General features: G+C 39.1%; 1 protein-coding gene across 1 annotated transcript; it reads right to left on the bottom strand.

The window, feature by feature from the left end:
• Positions 1 to 289: 289 nt before the first annotated feature.
• On the bottom strand, positions 290 to 21,570 carry uxs1 (UDP-glucuronate decarboxylase 1). Its single transcript, XM_044013322.1, has 15 exons — positions 20,791 to 21,570; positions 17,396 to 17,423; positions 17,060 to 17,108; positions 15,739 to 15,782; positions 14,042 to 14,102; positions 13,455 to 13,635; positions 9,909 to 10,013; positions 8,356 to 8,415; positions 7,661 to 7,782; positions 3,574 to 3,693; positions 3,429 to 3,472; positions 2,035 to 2,095; positions 1,859 to 1,916; positions 1,627 to 1,730; positions 290 to 939 (listed from the first exon to the last, which is right to left on the bottom strand). The coding sequence occupies exons 1-15, from the start codon at positions 20,879 to 20,881 to the stop codon at positions 808 to 810; spliced, it is 1,260 nt and encodes a 419-aa protein (XP_043869257.1). The 5' UTR covers positions 20,882 to 21,570; the 3' UTR covers positions 290 to 807.
• Between the last annotated feature and the right edge of the window lie 1,270 nt (positions 21,571 to 22,840).

Here is a 22,840-nt window from a genome sequence, read left to right as displayed (position 1 = left end):
TTGTCCTTGATGCCAACGTGTCCCTGAACAAGACACTTGAACTAAAATGACAGGTGTGACGACAGCGTGAGTAGGTGAAGGTGTGATGAACGATGGCTGCACAAAGATGCACTGTATGAATGTGTGAAAGTGTCATGTAACGCAGTCAAGAGCAGAAAACCACCGTATACAGACGTTGTCCGACAAAATCATGCTGTTGATCTGAGGGCAACTTACCCTAAACAGAAACAAAGACAAGTGAACATAGACACACAAGCTTTTCCCTGTCAATTATCACATGTCCACAAAATATTGAAAATATTTTATTAAAATAGCATCTTCACCTGAAACTGATAATGCACATCTTGAAATTTGACAAAAGTAAAACACCCGACAAAGGCGACAATGATGATGCTGATGCTGTAACAGTCTGATTGCACGAGCTTGACGCGCCGATGACGAGAGGACGAAAAACATCCAGAGGAAAAAAAATCAAATCAAATAACAAAACAACCTTGAAACTGAACGACACCAATCACTGCGAGATTCTCACATCTGCGATTTAGAACAGCAAGAGCACAAATTCACAAAAGGCTGTGTTTTAGATTTTTCTTCTTCTTTCTTGATTCAGGTTTGTCCGTCCAACAAACAGCAGCAGCAGCAGCTCCAACACAAGGCAACACAAACTAAAAGTTTTTGAAAGACGCAGAAGATACCTCTGCTTCTCGCAGAGACTCCATATCCCAGAATGCTCTGCTTTGCAGAGTATATAAACATGTGTCTCCTCAGAGGAGCCTGTGACGTCCTTCTGTGAGGTCCATGGTGGACTCAGTTGTGTCTCGGTCTGCCCTTCTTCATGCGCGCCGCTTTGGGTTTGGGGATGTACTGGTTGTTGGCCTGGTGCTCCAGCTCTCTGCTGAAGTACTGGATGGTTTTGTTCAGTCCTTCCTCCAGTGGCACCTGTCACAACATGTGATGAGTTAGTTACTGAGTAACCAGGTTAATCTGCGCCGATGATGATGGGGTTAAACTCATGTATTTGTGTCGGCGGAGCCTCTCACTGATATATGATGATGATGTTTTAACTAAAAAAAATCTTTTTCTTTTTCCAGGTATTATGTGAGGACGTTAAGGATGAGCTGATTAAGAATGAATCCGTTTCTCATCACTTCTGAGGAATAACGTGCACATCAGCGTGTGCATCTGAAGGTGCAGGGACGGCAGAACACAAAGTCCAGAAGGAGGTACAGCCTAAGAACACTAAGGCTGCAAAGATTCATTGATTCATCGAATATATACCGATTACTAAATGAATCTTCAACTACATTTTTATATTCAATTAATTGTCTCTCTAGTGAAAGTGTTCTGGTTTCTTTGCTCTTTATAACAAAGGAATTAATAAAACTCAATAATTTTTGTTTCTATTTAGATTAAATTTTTTTGTGGATTCTACTTTTTAAAATAGTTGTTAGTTGCAGCCAGACTGAAGAAACTATTTTTGCACAGATGTCAATCTCACCTCTGGAAGATCCACATTTTGAAGTGAACTTAAATATATATAAGTATATATATATTGCCAACGTTACATCTTTTTCCCCGTTGTGCTTGAGTTTTGTTGTGATACGTGACAGTTTAACTCAAACATACCACTGGCTCCCAGCCGAGCATCATCTTGGCTTTTCGGATGTCGGGTCTCCGCCTCTGCGGGTCGTCCTGCGCCTCTGGCAGGAACTGGATCTGACTGCCGCTCACTGTGAGTGTGTGAGAATTCCTGTGAGCTCATACACGTACACCGACTGAGCCACACAACATGCATCCTGAACAGTTGCAGCTGCAGCTGGAGTCGCATGGTAATTGCGATGATAATTGTGAACCTTACCGACGAGACTTTTGATGAGACGGGCGAACTCCAGGATGGTGTGTTCCTCTGGGTTGCCCTGGAAACGCATGATACACACTTTCATCACAGCACAGTCAGCTGGAGACTTGGGCTCAATTTTCCCTGTTATTATTTACATTTAATATAAAAAAAAAAAATGAATGCGATGAACTTACCAGATTGACTGGACTGCTGATGTTACTGTTCATCAGCAAAACCAGGCCGTTCACCAGATCGCTGGAAAAAAACAAATTAATGTGACATTAACATAATGTTTGTGGGAACACGATGATCATGATGTCTCAGCTGGAGACTAAAGAAGAAAAAGAAGCTCTGTATTTTCTCCTGGACATCACAACTAAATGCTGCTCAGTCACGTTACACTTATCAATGAATCGGTTTGAAGATTGATTTATTTTTCATAATTAAAACTGAATCATTTTGGATTGTAGACAAAACAAGACCTTTGAGAACATCATGGAAATATGCTCCGCTGGTTTTGAGGTTTTAATAACTTCTGCTGCAGACACAAAACACTCGCAGACGCAGATCGCTTCTCTCTGAAAACGCCTCTGCTGCAACTAACAATTATTTACACATTATTTCTCGATTAATTGAGTACTTAGTTTAGTCCCAAACCTGGAAATGATGATGTTCTCAAATGTCTTGTTTTTGTCCACAAACCAAAAATGATTCATTTTTAATGATACGTTTCTCCCTCAAGACATAATGAAAAACAAAGGTTTTCCTTAGGTTACCCTTACCCTATTTTTGCACAATTTACAAATTCACATCCACAGAACTCACAACTGTGGATCATTCACATGTCACATGATTCTTACCGGGGGTTTAAATCAAAATAAAAATCTTGATGACGTGATGTAGCAAACACATATAATTCTGTCAACACACCTCGATATTTATTTATTTATAGACGGAAGCAAACAAAAAATAATGATATGCCGGAGGCTTCAGGGAGTAGAGTGACGCAGGTTTAAAACCAAAACATTTCCTCAACTCTCACTGCACCACATTCACTTCAGTTAGCTCCACTTTCTGCCATAAGTCACATTTGCATGAGTGCATATATGTGCAGGTATTACCTCCATATGTCAACGACAGCGAGAGTCACGGGGGCAACAGGGGGAATAACATACATATATACACACGTATATATACATATATGTATATACAGTATAATAAATGTATGTTGTAGAGGGTTATATGAATCAATACCATCAGAAAGTCTAGTTTTAAAAACTTGTGTTGTTTTATTTGGTGTTTATTATTTAGATATTTAGTTTTTAATCAAAATGGAGAAAAAAGTACTTTCAGTAAATTCAGGGTTTCTGAGTTTGAGTGGAGTGGAGGCAACTTCCCTTGAGGACTCTGATATTTAAGTGTTTACAAAATGATAATTCTCTGGACACTTTTCTCCCCAAACTAATCGAACTAATATCATTATCAACTGTTCATAAAGCAACAAATACAGAAATTGGAGAATTATTTGTTGGGTGACCAACAATAATTAAATGTAATATGACATTTGTAGTATCAGTTAACGTCTTACCTTACATACTGAAAGGCTCGGGTTTGGGAACCAGTACCATACACCTACAACAATAACAGGACAAGTTATCATCAATTCTGTGTCATTTTACGTGATTATGTTCCAAGTTTGTTTCTTTCATGTCAAGAAGTGTTGGGATGCGTACAGTAAGAGGTTCTCCCTGCAGAGCCTGCAGGATGAAGTTGCTGACAACACGTCCGTCGTTCATGTGCATTCGGGAACCAAACGTGTTGAAGATTCTGGCCACTCTCACCTCCACTCCTTCCTGTGAGCACGGGACAACTCAATATTAACTTTCACTACTTTATTATTGTATTGTTAAGTACAGTTCTAGATCGCCTTAGCTGTTTCTTTTGCTTTTCCATTAGGGATAGCACCTGGTACCTGAGCCGACACTAAAATGTGACGTCAACACACTGCCGGTCACTGATGGGTCAGAGAGTGTCGTATACTGGAAGAGTCACGAGTGCGACACATGAATCAAACCGAACCGTAGATCAGTTAAAAAGATTTAGAAATCCTGAAAACATGAATTAATCTCCAACATTTGAGCCGAAACACAACCAGTTCAGTGACTGTGTCAGACGGAGTCTGTGCTCTGGTCATGCAGGAAGTACTCAACTTATCTTTTTAGTGAACTGATTCTAATGATTCAGTTACACCGAAGACAACTGCTTTGCTCGTCACGAGTTTCTGTGTTTGTGTCGCGTATGAAACGACGCCGCGGCAGTTTTGCACAGCCCTGCCGCGACGACCCCGCCCACGTCGAGGAGGTACTATGAAGTAATGGAAAATGACGTGACTGATACCAAGTAGAGCCAAGTAGTGCTAGAACTGTATAATGGCAAAGCGCCATAAGTAAACGTGTAAATATAGGTAAATATATTGTATATTCTACAAAGTGTTGAATTGTGCAGTCAGGAGCCACGACACGTATGCAAGTCTTGCGTTCATGGCAGAGAGAAAACATGTGCTTCTAAACGTCAATATCAATTTATAAATAAAGGTCTTAAATGTCAATATTTTCTTGTTACTTTGAGATGTTTAGGTTTGGGAAACACAGATAAACATCTTTCATCGTCTTCTGTTTACTCGATTCAAAAATCTAAAGCAACATATGTGTACATTTTCCAGCCTCCACTTATGAATTATGCAACTGTTGTGATTTATCATATGATCCCCAAGTTGCCTTTTAACATACAGCCTGATGGAAAACTAGCCTGCAACAGTGACCCATTTTCCCCACTTTCTACACTTCTAGATTAATGAGCTGAAGTAGACTTTATGCTTCTGTACGCACAGAAAGAAGGAATAAGAGGAAATAAACGGGACCAACACAGATCCCGCAGATATAGAAAACCTATAGACAAAAAAAGAATCCATCCATGGGCCTTAGAGTTCCAGCAGCACGGTGCATGCATCAATACATACCACTTCAGGTGGGATGTACACTTGTTTCATGTCAAAGGACATGAATAAAAACATTAGAATTATGCAAACTGCCCCATTGAAAATGAAGGACATGAATTTAAATGGACAGAAACAGCAAATATATTCAAGAGAATGGGGCACAGGGACACAATGAGGACAGTGTGATGAATAGGGCCCGGGTCATAGGTGGGTACAGGATAACTGTAAATGACGGTGTGTTACATATACACATATTAAATATGTTAATACACATGTGAGTGGTTATACCGATGTATTTTATGACTGAGGAGAATAAAGTGTCAAAAAAAGAGTTTGAATTACAGCTTATTCCCCTCTAATTAGAATTCTAATTAATGTGTAATAAATCCAGTGCATCTGGGTGATTATGTAAAGCTAAATGGAGTGGTACGTTATCCATTTAAACGGCAAACTACATTAACGTCTGGCATTTAAATTCATAACACGAGTCTGCTCACATCAGATATGGGACTAATAAAGGACCATCTTATCTTATAGAAAGAGCAAAACACTAATTGTATATATGAATGCAAGGAAAATGATGTCAAAGGTCGTGAAAACAAACGTCAACAGCACACAGAACAAGACGACGAAGGAACTAACAAACTATTGTTGCTGTTTTTTAGAATTTAAAAGTTCTATAATATGGTGATAGTTTAAGGTTTATTTATTTCTGTGACCCTGTAAACACAATGATTTATCTTTGTGATTGTGAGTCAGCATTTTGTTTTTATTTCACTTCCAACTTTGGTATATGAGTTTTCAACACAACAGTCTGCATTAAATACCACATCAAGAGTGTGTGTGAGAGACTTCCCTCTAGGGCTGAAACAATTACTCAATCGATTATTAATCGATTACTAAACTATTTTGACAATCGATTAATCAGCTTGAGTGTTTTGAAGGAATGAAATCAGTTTTTCAGATTTTTCAGTTTCTCAAATGTGAATATTTTCTGGTTTCTTTGCTTGAAACAGAATGGTTTTTGGACAAAAACAAGATATTTGAGAACATCATCCTTTCCAGGTTTGACAAACACTGATCAATATTTTATGACATTTTATGGACCTAACGATTACTCGTTAGGAAAATTATCGACAGATTAATGGATTATGCAAATAATTGTTAGTTGCAGCCCTATTTCCCTCATTAATGAACTTGTGTCGTCATTGTTCTACAGCCTGATGTTTTTCCAGCGAGGTTAAGGAACAGATGACGGCGCCTCACATTTTGACTTCTTCTCCTGATATTTACATGTGGTTGATGGTATAATTAATAGGGTTGTAAGAAAATATTGACTCGCTAAAGTATCACAATATTACACAATGCTGTACTGATAAGGAAGTACTTTTTACAGTGGTTTTCTGACGGCGCTTTTTGTTTGAATCCAAGGTGCTGAACCACAAGTCTGCCTCTCTTTCCACACCTCTCACTGTATATTATTATTTATGCAAATAACAGGTATTTTTCCATCACCTTGATTATATCATCCCATTACGGCTGCAAGTGGTAATCATTTTAGTCCATGAAATGATGTTTGGCCACAAACCAAGATGATTCAGTTGCAATGATTTCATTGTTATACAGAGCAAAGAAATCAGAAAATAATCACATTAAAGAAGCTGAAAAATCCTAAAACTTGATTTAGTACTGAGAAAAAGCCTCAAACTGATAATTGATTATTAGTAATCGCGTCACAGTTTCAACTCTTTATCTATATCGTATCGACACCCCTGTTGGGATATGTATATTTCCACCAGTGTCTTACAGCCATAATAATAAGTTTAAATTGTGATGTTCGACATTTCTAATTCCAACAACACATATAAATGGTAAGCAATCATTATCGTACAATCATATGAGCTGGTACGTAGTTTGCTCCGCGTATGAAAAGAAGGCACAAAAAGGCACTTTTTTTCTGTCCAATGTATAACCTACACTCATCACTCTGTGAAGGTTAATCAATTTTGATTACATGACTGCGCATTAGATGTAAATGTGTGATCTTCGTTCTCATCAGCACAAACAACTGACAGCTGGATATTGAAGAGCTGTCATTTCTAAGAATTCTCCCCCATAAGTGTGAAAAAAAAATAATGGGCAGCTGAGGAGAAGTAGAAGATGAGGCAGATAAATAAATACCACCTGCCTGAAGGAAAGGCAAGGCAATTCTATCATGTGCGATTATCAAAGGCTGCCGTCAATCACGTTCATAACGGGAAGAAAGAAGACATTTTCATTACACTTTCGCTTTTCAAAAGTGAACTTTTTCCTAGATTATTTGGAAAAATTAGCTTTTGCTTGCCTAATACAGATATTACTTAATACCTGTAGGGTCACTGTCTTAAGAAGCAGCAGTAGCAAGACACTGGTAATAACACAGGTAGCCATTGTCGTGTTGTATCATAATAAAAGTCTTTGCTTAAAATGGGCCCAACAGGTAAGGGATGAACACTGTTTTCTTCATTGTTGTGTGGTAGTAATTCAGGTTTTCTCTGCCATCGTCTTAAAGGCATAAAGAGGATCAACATAAAAGATGGCTGGAGTCATTTTTCCATCACCTTAATACATTGTGATATCATAAAAATTGTAAAAAAAAGGTATGTGGTAGTCTAATCCAGATTTAATTGAGATGATTATATGTTGACTAAAGGCAGCATTTGCAGTATTAAGTGTCTTATCAAGTTATTCTACTCATGTACCTTGACATCAATTATACCAGTCCCTGCAGCAACAAGGAAAAATAAATCATCAGCGTGAATGTGTATGAGGAATGATGATACCTGTTTCATGTAGGCATAACACATAGTTTCTGCGACGCGTTTGCCCTCATCATAGCAAGCTCGGGGGCCAATGGGGTTCACGTGGCCCCAGTACTCCTCATTTTGTGGATGCACCTCTGGATCTGGAATAAAAAAAAAAAGAAAACGTTTCAGGCTAATTTCAGTCTCCACACAGAGTGAGAGGAGCATGTAAAATAAAATATGCGAGAACACATTCCCTGCTTATCTGTCACTCTCAACACCTCCACTGGCACAAAGCAGAGCTGCACAACTAAGTTCAATGACTATCTCTCGATAATTGTTTCTCACACACTCTGGGTAATTGCTCTGGGTAAAAAAGATTTGGTATGTGCTGTCAAACTATAGGTGGTGGATGAGGATGAAATAGAAATGATTAAAAAAACAACATACAACAAACATTATGATGCACTTGAAATAATAACAATTTCACACCTCTGATGTTTGATTGCTGGGTAAAATTTCATACAAATAAACAATCACAAAGTTGGAAAGAGGTGGCAGACAGCTGGATAATTGAAACATAAATACAACAACAACAATGAATCAAAGAATAAATGACATGGGGTGCATGTGCTGCAGCAGTGGAAAATTGCACACAAAAAGCTGCTACACATCTGTGATTAAGTATTCTGTGTACAGACTGAAAAATAATCACTGGGCGGCATCTTTCTTACCTCCATAAACCTCAGACGTAGAAGCCAGGAGAAGTCTAGCACCCACGCGCTTGGCAAGACCTGAGAGGCAAACGACAAAAACACAGCAGTCCTCTTCAGCGACAAAATATCCAACGGAAATCAAACAGTGGCTGCAAAGTAAACAGAAACAGATTACAGAGAAGACGGCACAAACAATGGCAAGAAACACAGGATGAATCCTGTGGAATAACCTTTTTTCTTTTTTCTTTATCCAAGTCAGAAGTATTGACAACACAATCACAGTGCACTCAAGCTAATAACACAAACACCAGAATTTAGTATTTTGTGCCGCGATTGAATGCATCCAAATAAGTCCAACTTTTATTGTGTTTAATAACACGTCAAAACCCCCCTTTGGCAAAAGAAATTACTTCACCCAAGCCGTTCCTATAAAAGAAGATCAGAGGTTCACATTCTTCATCACTGAAGTGCTTCAGCTCTGCCTTATTAAAAGGTCATTCCACAGCATCTCTACTGGGATTAAGGTACGGACTTTGACTGGGGTCACTCCAGAAAGTAGATTTACTCAGTTTGAAGTCAATCTGACCGGGATTTGCTTTGGCATTCATGGTCTCGTCCCTGCCACACCCCACAGCTCCTGTTGAGCTTCAGCTGATGAGCAGCAACCCGGATATTATCCACCAAGATACCTTGATAAACTTAGGAATTCTTATTGCCCCAGATGATGCCGAGCTCCCCAGGCCCAGAGCCAGTGTCTCGAACCACGATGCTGAGGGGGCATCAAGTTCTTACTTGATATTGGCTTTTTATCAACGTTTTGAGAGCCTTAAAAACACTATTTTTGGAAAATGTGTCCCAGAGAAAAAACAAAACTGAAAGTTCCCCCTTTGCGTTTTTATGTATATGACCAATAGGTAACTTTAGGAAAACGTTGACGTCATAGTCCCACCCCTCGAAACCTAAACCTTTACCTTGGTAGCTTTTTGTGCATGCTCCATGTCTTCTTCTCTATTTTTGGAGTATTTATATAGCAAGATAATAGTGCTACATAGAGGCCTGACATACTGTATATACTCCAGCATCGTTTGTATGTATACAGAAAACTTTTATAAAGATTGTATAGATTTTGTTTTTACCCGTTTTTTTCCACAATGCCCCTGAATATTATCAAAGTTTGTGTGCATGCGGCGGTTGTTCTGCTGAAGAACAGCATTGCAGAGATATAAAGGAATATAAAGAAAATATAAAGGGAAAAGAAAAAGTGGACAAAGAGTGTATAATTAGTAATAGATTTTTAAAGTATGTGTTGCCATTGAAAGCTTAATGAGTGTTATTAGTGAGATGGAAGAAAAGACCTCAAAGCAAGTCTCAAAGCATTTGCTTTGCGTTTGTGAATATGCAGCTCGTTTCTGCTCCTGCATGTGTTTTGGGTCGTTGCAGTGAGTTTGCCCCTGTCGAGTCAGTGCTTACGAAGTCACCTGCTGAGCTTGAAGCCTGTCAAGCAAACTGTTGGGGCAGTTATGTGATTAAGAGCCAGACAGACAGACTTACATTTATAGACTGATACTCACCGAGCATGTTAAGAGTGCCAATGGTGTTGGTCTTGAGAGTTTTGATGGGATTGTACATGTAGTTGGGAGGAGAGGCTGGAGATGCCAGGTGATAGATTTGATCCACTGTGGAAAACAGGTTAAGAAAAATTTATTATAATATAATATATATATTAAAAAAATATATATATATATGTACACAGATATATATACATACATATACACACACATATACATACATATATATATATATATATATATATATATATATATATATATATATATATATATATATATATATATATATATATATATATATATACATATACACACACACATATATATATATATATATATATATATAGCTGTATTCTCTTAACATTAATAAAGGGGAAAAAACCAAGGGGTGACATCACGGCGAGTTGCCGATTGTGAGGCAAATAACTAGACCTGACTGATTCACTCTCTTTTGTTTTTCCAAATGATGCAGCAGTAATGTCCTTGCATTACTGACAACCAGCCTTGGAGGAGGAGGAGTACAGTGAAGCACAATAAGAGAAATGCTGAATGAATCTGTAATTGAATATAGTTCAGCGCATAGACATTTGAGTCTTTTCCCTTTTAAAAAAAAAAAATAATTCTCTCATTGACGTTCTACATCCTCCACCACAGACGTCTACGATGATCCGTGAAACATAAATGTCATTACCCACCCATGTCCTCAACAATGGACTCAGGGACGCAGCATGAATGTTAGTGAATGTGACAGTGAGTGCTACAGGGAGTATTGAAGTGTATGAACTTAGAACATGAACACAGCTAATGTTTAATCCTCAAAAGTACGGACATTAACAAGTAAACATGAGACAAGAGGGTATTCTGGACACATGACAGTCGGACGCGCTTTGCAATATGCATCCTGTATATAACAGGAAGCTTGAGGGTCTGTTCTGGACATGGTGTGTTAAGGAAGTATAGATGTCTCTTGTTTGACTAAATGGTGATATTGTCACAACTTGTTGCATCCAATTTATAGATCATGAGACAGTTTTGTATATCCAGACCCGACTTGTTTTTCAAGTAAACGTTGCCCCATGGAAACAGGAGAAAAGTGGGTGTCGGAACATGTGAGGCCTACAATGATAATGCTCGATAATCTATATAAGGTTAGTTTTGCTTTTCTGAGGTAGAATTGTTGTGAGATTCGGCAGGAACACATTGTCCCAAGCTGCTGCAGAGCTTGGTCTGATGCCTGACTTGTAACCAAATAAAATCCCTTTGTACGATACGAGTCCTGTGTCAAAGGGGTTTCTTTCCACACCATCAACTCATCACCTATTGTCCAACTAAAACGACAGTATGGAATAATTTATCCAAGGTTTACTTTTATATTCACATTTGTATTTAAAACATGTGGTGTTGTGCTGAAGAGCGATGTGATGGATTTATTGGACACAATACTTTCACTATGCAGTCGCCAACCTTCAGTGTGGACTGGGCATGCTCCAGGGCCCCTGTTGCCCCTTGAACAAATGTGTGAAATGCTCGATATGAGCAAGAATGCATCCACAACTCTCTGTTGACACAAAGCTTTAAAAAATGAAAAAAGAAAAAAAGGTACATGAGTCCATTGTCCTCTACAACAATACTGAACGACTTCAATAAGTTTTTCTGCCTTTGCCGTCACGTGTTCTGCCACTCGACGTCATCTCTCCGCACTCTAAAACATTCCATTCATCACTTCAGGTTTCCGGGTGAATAAACACCTATTATAGGCTTCTGACCTTCTGATTCATAGCTCAAATCATTCGTCACTTTCCATAGCTAGTTCTAGGGGTTCTCTCAAAATTTCTCCTCTATGTGAATGGACTAATTCTTTTTGCCATGAAAGAAAAAATATAGGAGACCTTGACATCAGATTGTCATAAAAGAAAGAGCACGCACCAGAGAGTGTGAATTTGTATGTATCCAGGTTTTTCCTTTTTTTTACTCCACTACCACTGATGTGTCTTTCACCGAATCTGCACAAATCCATCTGCAGTTGGTCAAACACACATTTTATATCAGGTATTATGTTTAACGTCAATGATACATATGTGGTGCATGCATAGGTTTTCTCTGGGTTCCCCAGCTTCCTCCCACAGTGCAAAACATGCCATCAACAATCCTATTTTCCTCTCCAAGTTTCTCACCCCAAACGCAGCCTTGTCGCCTTCTCTCTCAACACATGACGGGCATTTACGTCACATGATTCAGCGGAGACGGAAGACCGTCTGCAGTTGAGAGTTCACAAGCAGCGGCACAAAGTGAGTGCGGCACGGAACATCGGAGAAATCCACCATCCACCATAATGGATGGTGATGAAAACCCAGGTGGTAGTGATGAGAATCACACACCCACCCCACCCGAGTTTGCGCCGAAAAAAGGCTTTTAGCAGTGCTGTCGCAAAATACACCAGACTCCTCTGTAAATGATGACATTTTAGACATTTCCTTTGCTAAATGCTGGTGATTAACCCACGTTTTCAGGATTGTTAAGTCTTTTTAACTGAGCTACAGTTCGGCATTATTTCGGCTTGATACTTGTGTCTCTCCCTGTGACGGCAGCAGACAATAGGTGCTGCAAAGTTTTTTTTTTCAAGGGCACATTAGCATGATAAACTGTGTGTTCATCCCAAAAGGAACATTTCTTCACCTGCAAACAGTGTAGCCTTTATTACCCATGTGCTGTGATAATTACAGCTAAAGCTATAGGCCCGATTGTTGCATAACTATATTCCCATGTCTATTTACGGCAACCCATAATTAACATGTGCTGCAGGTTTGGACCTCGCTATCAACCCTCAGCTTGCACCGTTTCTCTGCCTTTGTCGAAAACAAAAAAGATCAGAGATGGAAAAGGGCTTCAACACAGACAATACATATTCATCTAAAAAGAAAAATGTGTTGATCGGCCCATGGCAACCCCTGCATAACAGGCACTGTTTTCACTGCTGCCACAGAGGTATACCACTTGTTTATGTTCACAAGGACAACACCTTTAGCGAGTGTGAATGTACAGGCGTGTCCATTGTCATCGTGTTTATGCAGGTGCACGCCTGCATCTGTGTGTCAGCGGGAGTGTCGTGTGAGGAGAGAGAAGAGCAGGGAGAGGCGCTGAGAGAAAATCAAACAACAGATGCAGCCGTAACAGGGGAAAAAAAGAAATCCTGTTGTTGACCCATCTTCAAATTTGTGGAAGTGGCCACAAATAATCGACGTTCATGCCCTGACAAGTAAATGGTCTGTATTCATATAGCGTTTTTCTTGTCTTTAAGTTTAAGTTTCTTGCCATTCACCCATTCACTCACTCTTTCATACAGCACATCTTAGTGCTGTGAGAGTGGTCAAGCAGGAGTGTGCGTGTGTGTGCGCGTCTGTTAACATGGGTAAATTGCAGTTACTAACACAGTAACTTCTTCAGCTAAGCCCCAGGGGAGTCAAAGGAGTGGGTGATCGGATCTAAAGACTATCACATCTGAAGAACAGGTGAAAATGAGTCACTTGTGTGTGTGCTTGTGTCACTCACCCTCTATATAGAGAGGCTCCACCACATCATGATTGATGAGCTCAAAGTTCTCGTGGCCAATCCAGTGCTCCACATTTCTCTTCCTCCCCGTGAAGAAGTTGTCCACCACCGTCACCTCGTGGCCGTCCATCATCAGTTTGTCAGTCAGGTGGGAACCCACGAAACCGGCACCTCCAGTAATCTGATGGCAGGACAACATGCACGTTTTATGAACATCACGGTATGTCCAGCCTTTCTGAGGAGTAAGTAAATGACCTTTAAGGCTGTTCCAAAACCCTGATTTCAGTTCAATACATGAGTTACACAAATAAGATCTAGCATTTTCTTAGAGAAACTATACTACCTGAAAATAACTACAAGAGTCTTCAAGGTCATTAATAGGTCCTTCTTGTCCAGAACTGACCCTTAAGCAGCCCTTGGGTCTTCTGATGCGTTTCAATGTACACGCTCAATTAAGCCATAATGATATGGGAAGATGGTAAACGTGTAAAGTGCATTTCATACAGAGAAGTGGCTCAGCTGTGGGTAATGACCTCAGTATCGCAGTTATATTAAGTGTGAGTGTGATATTGTTTTTTTTTGCATACCAAAATTCTCTTCCGGTCCTTTTCTGAAAGGAATTTGACAGGTGGGTATTTCTGAGAAAAACTGGAGGAGACAAGAGAAGAAGCAAAGACAAACTCATTAGTGGTAAACATTATGCAAGAAATGCAGCATGGTAGCTTAACTCATTGGCTGCCAGCCATTTCCAACGCAGTGGCCGAATTTAACGTCCGAATTTTGAGTTAACTCATTGGCTGCCATTGACTGCTATAGACGTCAAATTCCCCGAGGAAATGAAGATATTTTTCCATGCCTGCTGTCATATCGCACATCTCAGGGGAACTCATTTGCCTCACCTTTCTGATTTCAGTGCACTGAAGCATTATGACATCTTAGCTGTATCCAGATACAGCCTTATTGAGTGAAGATGGGTGATTTCTTTCAGTGATATTATGTTATTTCATTAAAATACATTATTTGGGTTAATTGATGACAGAGAATTGATGTAGCCAGAAATTACACATATGAGTAACATGAGTAATTATATCCTGGTCAATTTTTAGAAATAATGATTCAGCAACATGCACCTGCCTCAGCAGATCCACATAAAGATTCATTTTAAAGCTAAAAAAATCCGTCTTTTCAAGAGGATTGGATACAAATTGGTCCAAAAATCCTGCAACATGTTGCAGGTTTATTTAAGAAGGAAAACACAGTAGGAACACGAGGTAGGAACACCAGGTAGGAACTAGAAGCCTTTGCCTCAGCCTCTATAGGTGACAGTGATGTGACACTTATTATCTCGGGCAGAACGTCAGTAGCTGCACTGATGAGCCTGTGCCTGCGACACTCTAAGATGGAATGCGTCATAATGAGGGCATATTCAATGGAGCACAGCACGGTAACAAAGGGCTCATGATGGGAAACGATGAAATTTCATTCACAATTCCATGTGAAAAGCCGTTTCATTATTTTTGCAGTCTGTTCTGCGAAAAAAAGAAATGATGTACGTATTTGCATGCGTGTGAGATCTTTTCACATGGAGATGCATCCTGATGTTTGATCTGAGCCAATATGCCCATGGCTGTGATCCCATTGTTTTACACTGAAAAACAATCTGCTTATGTTAGAAATACGGATGTTCTCGCAATAATTACAAAAATTATGTGTGGTTGAGAGACGGTGGCGTGGAGGGTGCAGAGTGTGTTCAACACAAGGTACTGTGCATGCTTCCACACAGACGTGATGTTACAGACAGTACAGTGTCTCACACATGTTGATGAGCTACTTGTGTAACTGTAACATACACGTTGGTGACCAGAAATTCAGGCGTCACCTGCAACCAGGCAACTTAGGGACTGTACCAGCTGTCGATCACGCTGGTGTCCACTGATGTGTGCCGTGTTATTAAACTGACGTCATGTACTATTGAAAAAGACCCGAAACAAGCTCACAGCCTAAATGACTAGCACCAAGGACTTCCTTTTTGCAAAGAAGCTATATTTTGGATGACTTGCTCAATTGATATTCCTGTTGAGCAACTAATTGTCAGTCAACCATCTTGGCATTGACCAATGAGGAATTAAAAACTTCTGAGGTTTATGACTCAGTTTTTCAGAAACAATGGAACAGTAAACATCTGGTTTGTTTCAGGGTCACAAGACTCTTTAATGTTTTGAGCCAACTAGAGAGCAAAGCTATGCAGATCAGTCCGACTCGTTTAAAAATTGCAGATACACACCTTTGCTCGAGATCGCGGATCTTCTCTCTTAACGGAGCCACGGCCTAAAGACAGATGACAAGAGCACACACCAATAACAATATTAAATGGATCATACAATGCATCTTGAAAGACATGTTATTGCGCCTGAATGTACATTAACTTCAAGTAGGCTTGTGGCTCAGTTCATTTTCTTGTTTACTTTGTTTAAGTAGGCTTTAACCACAAATGTTTATGTGATATTGTAAGAAAAACAATCCATAGCTGGTGTCAGTTCACTGATGGAGACCTAGAGACAGTAACCAGGCTTGAGAAATAACCTATTACATATATTTCATTGAGTGCTTTAGTTTTTCCTCGCACAGCTTTCTGCATTATTCAACACCCAGGACTCCCGGGATCAGAGCCGTCACTTTTCTATAATTAGAAATAAAGTGGGGACATTCGAGCAGACTAGATCTAAAAAGGTGCGACAGGTGCAACAATTCCCGCTGATACTCTGCAATCAAGTTACCATCCCCTCCTCCTCCACCTCCCTCTTTGGCTAGCCCACCCCTGACACATGAGAAATAAATGAAAGACTGATCCAATGGTCACCTGCTTGATCCACTTCATAGTCTTGTAGTCTTGCCAACTGACATACAGTTGAGTGGAAGCCAGACAAAATTCTGCACCCGACCCTCCTAGTTGAGGAGTTGGACGTGGGGGTCAACAACACCGCCTACCAACTAATCACAGGAGCTACAGCCAGTTCATACTTGGTAGCACTAACATGGGCATGAGACGATCCGATCTACACCTGGCGTCAGAGTATGCCTCCAGTTGTGAGTGGATCCTCTTTTTCCTACACTATATATACAAACCAATGTTGATGCTTTTAATTAGTCGTGCTATGACACCAGTCAACGCCTGACATTTAAATATGCTGCTTTTAAATAAAACAACCTGGGAAATGCCACAGTTCATTGTGAGCAAATGGAAGCAGGTGATTACAGACTTCAGATACAATGTAGTGGCAATAATCTCATAATGAGCAGCAATTGGAATGAACCAGCCACAAAAATGTGAACAGTAATAACAGGTGAACAGTTGGAATTATGAACAGCAGGTATGAAAATTCTGGTTTGGTTTGATCTGGCAAAAGTTTGAACCCACACAACGATTCTTCGAGGTTAGGCTACGAGGGGGGGGGAACATTCTGGTAAACTAAATACACATTATTATTATTTCATTAAGACAAATACAGATAAATAACATCCAACACAGTTCATACACAGAGCATACACACACATAAGACCTGCAAGGGTCGACAGATTATACCAGCACTGTTGGTCGAGCTCACCTCATCGATTCTCTGCTCAATCTTGATTTCTCCGTGTTCCTGTAATGATCTGGGGTCAAAGTACAAAGAGAAGAAGAGGGTGATGACATGATGGAAGAGATAATTGCCATGCGAGCGCACTGGGATATGTAAAAAAATAAATAAAAATAAATAAAAATGCCAAGGTACATGTGAATTTCTGCCACAATATCAATATTCTTTATCACAGACTATAGCAAATTCTAATGTCTGCTTATAAAATATAGATATACTACTACTATACTCTAGTATATTCTCGTGCCGTGTCAAATTTAAAAAAAACTGAGAAATATTTGCATGACTGATGATTTAATGTACCTCATGTTTGTGTATGTTCCCCAGACAGCTGGAAGAGAAAAGCACAGGATTCATGTAAATACACAGTATAGACCAGTGACACATGCAAGTATACTAGTCTGTCTAATATCACAAATCAAAACTGATAAACTAGTCAAACGAGGGGAAAGAAGCTCCAACAGCTGTGCCCTTTAATGAGAAAATTGCAAATCAGTGAGCAGGGGCCCGTTTCAGAAAGCAGGTCTAGTGAAAACTCTGAGTTAGTTAACCCTGAGGTGAGGGACACTCTGGTTTTTCGGTTTCACAAAGCCAGTTCAGCTTAACGCTGAGTCAGTTACCCTGGCAACATACTCCGTGAACCTAACCTGCTTGCTGGCAGGTTTTCTTCAACAAACCCTGAGTTTCTCTATGTCTCCTCCTGCTGAGCCTGAAACCGCTGTCTGACACTCCGTCTCATTTCCTCATTCATACAGTCGATATCAAAACACGTATAATATTTTGCCAATATCTTAGAGACGCCCTCAAAATCTCACAAATCATGTTTCCAGGGGAGCTCATGCCTCATTAAGGGGGGCTGAGACCCCCCTGGCTCAATGTAAAATAAGAGTCAAAAAAGTGAGTCAGTTTGAACATGGACACTTCAGTTGGCCTTTATCATTAAAGGTCGATAAGTAAACTATGTTTTATCAGTTTGATCCATATTCTCAAAATATCAAATCAAATGTAACATAGTGGTAGGACTGCAGCATTTCAACATCCATTAATGAAATTCAAGTCTGTTAAATGATGAATGAGTGGATTACACTGTATAAAATGTAATAGTGTTCATTTATTGACTCCTGTCTTCACTCCTGTTTTTGAAGATAAATGTCATGGTCACTGACATGCGTTAATATTTCTGCTCAACTGGATTAAAAAGGAGGCTGTGCTCTTTGTTTACCCGTTGCCATGGTGAATTGTAGTATCAGAGCTCCATTGATGATGGCTTTTTTTCATTCCCAACGCCAAGTTAATAAGGTTTTAACTCAGAGTTTGTTGATCCTGCTTTCTGAAACGGGCCTCAGATGTCTGGGTTCCTCTCTAGATTTCCATACTGATCCTTTAGATCAGATGTGACATTAGATACCTGGGTAATATCCTGTCTCACAAATCTAGTTATGTACGGTAATTTTACCACACCATCCAAGTTCATTTGTTTTAATCGTCACACAAGGGCTTATTGTCACATTCGATGAATCTGTCGATTACTGCCTTGTCTAACTGAGCGCTTGATTAGTCCATAAAATGTCAGAAAACATTGAAAAGTGTTGATCTCGAAATGATGACATTCTTAAAAGGTAATCTGTTTTAATGATTTTGTTCTTATATGGTGCACAGAAACCAGAAAATATTCACATTTAAGACACTGGAAAAAATAAATCAGAAATCAGGGCTGCATCGATTATTTAATTAATTGACAACTTCATTTCATTTTGAGGTTTGGTTAAACACAGATAAATATTAATCAACATTTTCTGACATCTTACAGACCAGACTAGAATCTTCTAGATAATCAAAATAGTTGACAATTACTTTAGTAATCGATTAATAATCAATTCATTGAATGACCGTTGCAGCCCTATCAGGGAATTAATTAAGATGACACAAGTCATTGAAACGCCAGCGTTGGTGGACTCAACAAGTGTAAATGTTGTACCATTTAACATTTTCTACAACACAAATTCAATACCTAAAATCTTCCCAAAATTAAAAGGAAGTTCAATGAGAAGACAACATATACAATACTGTTAAAAATTGAACATATAATTTAATAAGTTAATGAACAAACAGGTTTGTTTAATTGAGCAATTACATTTATGATTTAATTGTGATCATTAAAAAGACTCTAAACCTGTTAATAGATTTGAATCATTGGCCACAACGCTTCAAAGTCATTAAGCTCTTTGAGGCGTTTTTAGTTGCAACTCGTCTTGTGCGATCTATTCAACATCCTTTAATTCACTGTGAATTCACGGCAGTCAATGTGGGAGAGGAGTGAGCCCCACACCACCACCAACAACAAAGCTGGCCATATGGTGTCACAGACTGCTGAAATGGAGGAAAGGCCAGTGGACAAAGCCAAGACCAACATGAACTCAGACAGCTCATTAAGACGTTAAGACTCAGAACAGACAAATGATACAGAGGAAAACATACATACACCAGGTCAAAGGAGAAGTCAAATTGATACAGAGCAAAGCGGCTGAGAAAGAGAAAGTGCTCTGTCAGTTTATTTGAGAATATAAATGATGAATCTGAATAATTTAGCAACCATTATAGTATTTAGCAGGTGTATTTGTAATAACATCTATTAAAATAGGTATGTACATTACACCACGGTACTACAATCTAAACCTACAACATCAAGCCAAATATTCAAGGGTAGATTTCATTAACATTATGATGTTAAATGTGCACACACAATTAATTATGTGATAATAACTAATGATGAGCCAATACAACAATCAGTATTGTGTCTCAGGTTGCAAAATACCAGGAATTTTCATGTGTATTAACGAAAATAAAATGGCAATTTTCAACTTGGGAATTTGTAACACAGTTGGTAAAAAAAATAGTTAGTTGCATAACCAAAACTATCAGATGTGATGCAAAAAGAAATAGTGCTATTGCTCAATAATGTCTTTAAGGAATATTTTACAAACACATTTCACTCAAAATTCATGTGTTTGTTGCTCAGTTTAGGAATCAAGTATTGATAAGGTTCTACTCACAATTTAATTTGTTTTTAATTTATTATTTTGCAAGCATGAATCTCTGCTTGTGACAGTACATAAATGTTTATATTTGTATACGACTCTTTCTTTCTTTCAATTATCCAAAAGTTCCAGCTAATTCTCATTAATCCCCATCATGCCCATGGGAAGTTTCCAATTTGGAATGAACTAAAGTTTGCATTGCATTGAAAGGTCCTGGAAATGTACCAGGCACTTTCCACCCCTTTGCAATCCTAGCTGTATGAATATATATCCCAAAAATCCTGAACAACACATAATACTTTGCTAAGCCCAGATTGTAAATATGTTCATACAAAGCAGCAACAGCATTTTACATGAGTGAGTCATGTTGATAAAGAAGTGGAATATTTGCCAGACAGGTACAGTGTTGTAAACCTTAAATGGCTGATGATAAAGTTTGGTAGTTTAAGGTTCATACTGATATCAGTTGATAATCAAGGGTGTGTTATAGGACATGGTACAATATAATGGAACCACAATAAATGGTTTCATGTGTGACCAATAAGACCTGGAGAGAAAAGTTTTCTGTCATATTATTTTCCCCCCTATTATGCAGTGTTTTTCAAAAAAAAAAAAAAATTAAATACCAAAGTTATACTAGGAATATGTAAATGTACTTACAGGCAATGTAGGCGACCAAAGCGAGGACAAAAAGTAGCTTCATCATTCTTCTCTTAAATCCTGATATCAGCCAGATGATCCGCTTCATCATCCAGGAAACAGAACGACTAAGCAACTCTCTCAAGTCCAGCTACAGCATTGTGGGTTACAAGTGCTCATATCCTCTGTGTTTGTAACCTTTAATTCTTCTTTTTTGACGATTGACAAACGATAGAGGCGGCGAAGTCATGAAAACAAAGTCAATGGCTACAGGCAACGTTAGCCGCTCCTGCTACGTCAACAGCAGCAGTGGCAGTTTACGTGGCTAGCAACGTTCACACAGCACAGGTAGCAAAAACCAGTATCAGATGTCAAACTACCGCTGCGAGTGTCAACATTCACAATGACGTAGCCCGGTCCGTCAGCGCCTTGTATCACCCCCGACATGAAAGACACACGTTATATTACGAAACATTTGTGTCCTACGTTGACATGTTGAAGACACATTCGACTCGCGACGACGGTTAGCATAGAAACTAGCACTTGGCTGCGTCAGTTAGCGAGGCGCTGGCACTGTGTGTCCCTACCGTATATAGAGTCCGCTGGGATAAAAAAAAGAAAACACACGCGAATTGTGACACTTGAAAGCACCGTGTAGAGTTTGGAGGACACGCAGCAGCTGTTCGTTGTGTCGTAGGACACATGACGGTGTTTGCTCTCCTCTGTTGGGCCGGAGGGATAGCATGTGAGCGATGAGCTCATCGCTTGATTTACTAGCCTGGCTTCTCCGACTCCTGAGACGCTCGTTTGTCTCGGCGAGAATCTTCCGACGACAACAACAACTGTCTTTATTTTTTGTCTCTTCTAAGTCAACACACCACTGGTATTTATCGTTTCTACAGTAACACAAAGCTGTTCTTATTCTTGGTTTAATAAATTATTATTTTGGTTTCTCAGAGTCGTTTTCAACATTGACACAATGACCCATTCATGCATCCATTCATTCATTCATTCCACCACAGCAAACTTTCCACGGTGAAGCAGTGAAAGCAGCTTCACACTGTAAACCCTTTGTCTACTCAGATGTATTTGTATTTGTCAAATGTGACTTCTTCCTCCCAAGTATTTTTTTTTTACCTCAAGTGTTCGTATTAATTTGTTTCTTTCAATAAACCATTTTATTTAATTATTTTATTATTAATAATAACAATAATAAAACATCAGAGTTCTATAGCTCTTTTCAAAGACACTTACTAAATAACAAAAGGAAAGAGTAAAAAATAAATTAATAAAAAAATGGCTGGTTTAACCCTTCGAACACAGAGCATTGAGGCAATATAGTGTTTTTTATCCTTTTTTCAGCACATCCTATCTTATTTTTTTTACCAACTATATAAACACTCCTGAGCAAAAAGTACTCAAAAGAAAATTGGATTGAATTTGTGAAATTTGGAAATGTGTCTCATTTCAAAGTTCGCTTGGTTTTTTGTTGTACAAAAATAAAATAAAAACAGGCTATTTTGTGAATTGTGCACAATTATTTTCTAAAATATGAATAGGAAATGAATCATAACTTTGACTCAACAACACATGTGACCTTTAAACACACACCCCAGAAAGTCCATTCTGTGCCACAGGTGCACTAAGGGTTAAGCTATAGGAATGCCATTGAACAAGTCTCGAACAGTGATTTGAAGATCTGTAATTATGATTCAGAGTTCCTGATTTCCAGAGGGTTGAGGCAGTGGTGGCAGTTCTGGTGATGAGGGTCAGGAGGTTGGAGTCAGCAGATCGGAGACAGCGGGTGGGGGGAATGGCGGTGGAGAAGGTCAGTGATATAAGAGAGGGCAAGGTTATTAGGGGCTTTGTTGATGACGAAGAGGAGTTTGTACAAGATAGTAATGTTAGGGGAACATTTTGGGAACCTTCAGGGAATGTTCCCGCAACCAAAAGGTAATGTTCCCAGAATGCTATGGGAACCAAATATTGTTAGCTGGGAGTATTGGACAGGGAGCCAATAATATTTTTATTGTTACTATTGTATTATATTATTATTACTCTGCCTCTGGTC

The sequence above is a fragment of the Solea senegalensis genome, linkage group LG2, assembly GCF_019176455.1.
Source record: "Solea senegalensis isolate Sse05_10M linkage group LG2, IFAPA_SoseM_1, whole genome shotgun sequence".
NCBI classification, from domain to species: Eukaryota; Metazoa; Chordata; class Actinopteri; order Pleuronectiformes; family Soleidae; genus Solea; species Solea senegalensis.
This window is presented reverse-complemented; position numbering and strand designations above follow the sequence as displayed.

Excerpts from the sequence above, each read along its gene's own strand:
- uxs1 (XM_044013322.1), bottom strand. The coding sequence starts at position 20,881 with ATGATGAAGCGGATCATCTGGCTGATATCAGGATTTAAGAGAAGAATG. Across the intron at positions 17,424-20,790 it reads TTTGGTCGCCTACATTGCCT|CTGTCTGGGGAACATACACA; the intron begins GTAAGTACATTT and ends TTTCTCTTCCAG. Across the intron at positions 3,473-3,573 it reads TGCAGGGAGAACCTCTTACT|GTGTATGGTACTGGTTCCCA; the intron begins GTACGCATCCCA and ends TTATTGTTGTAG.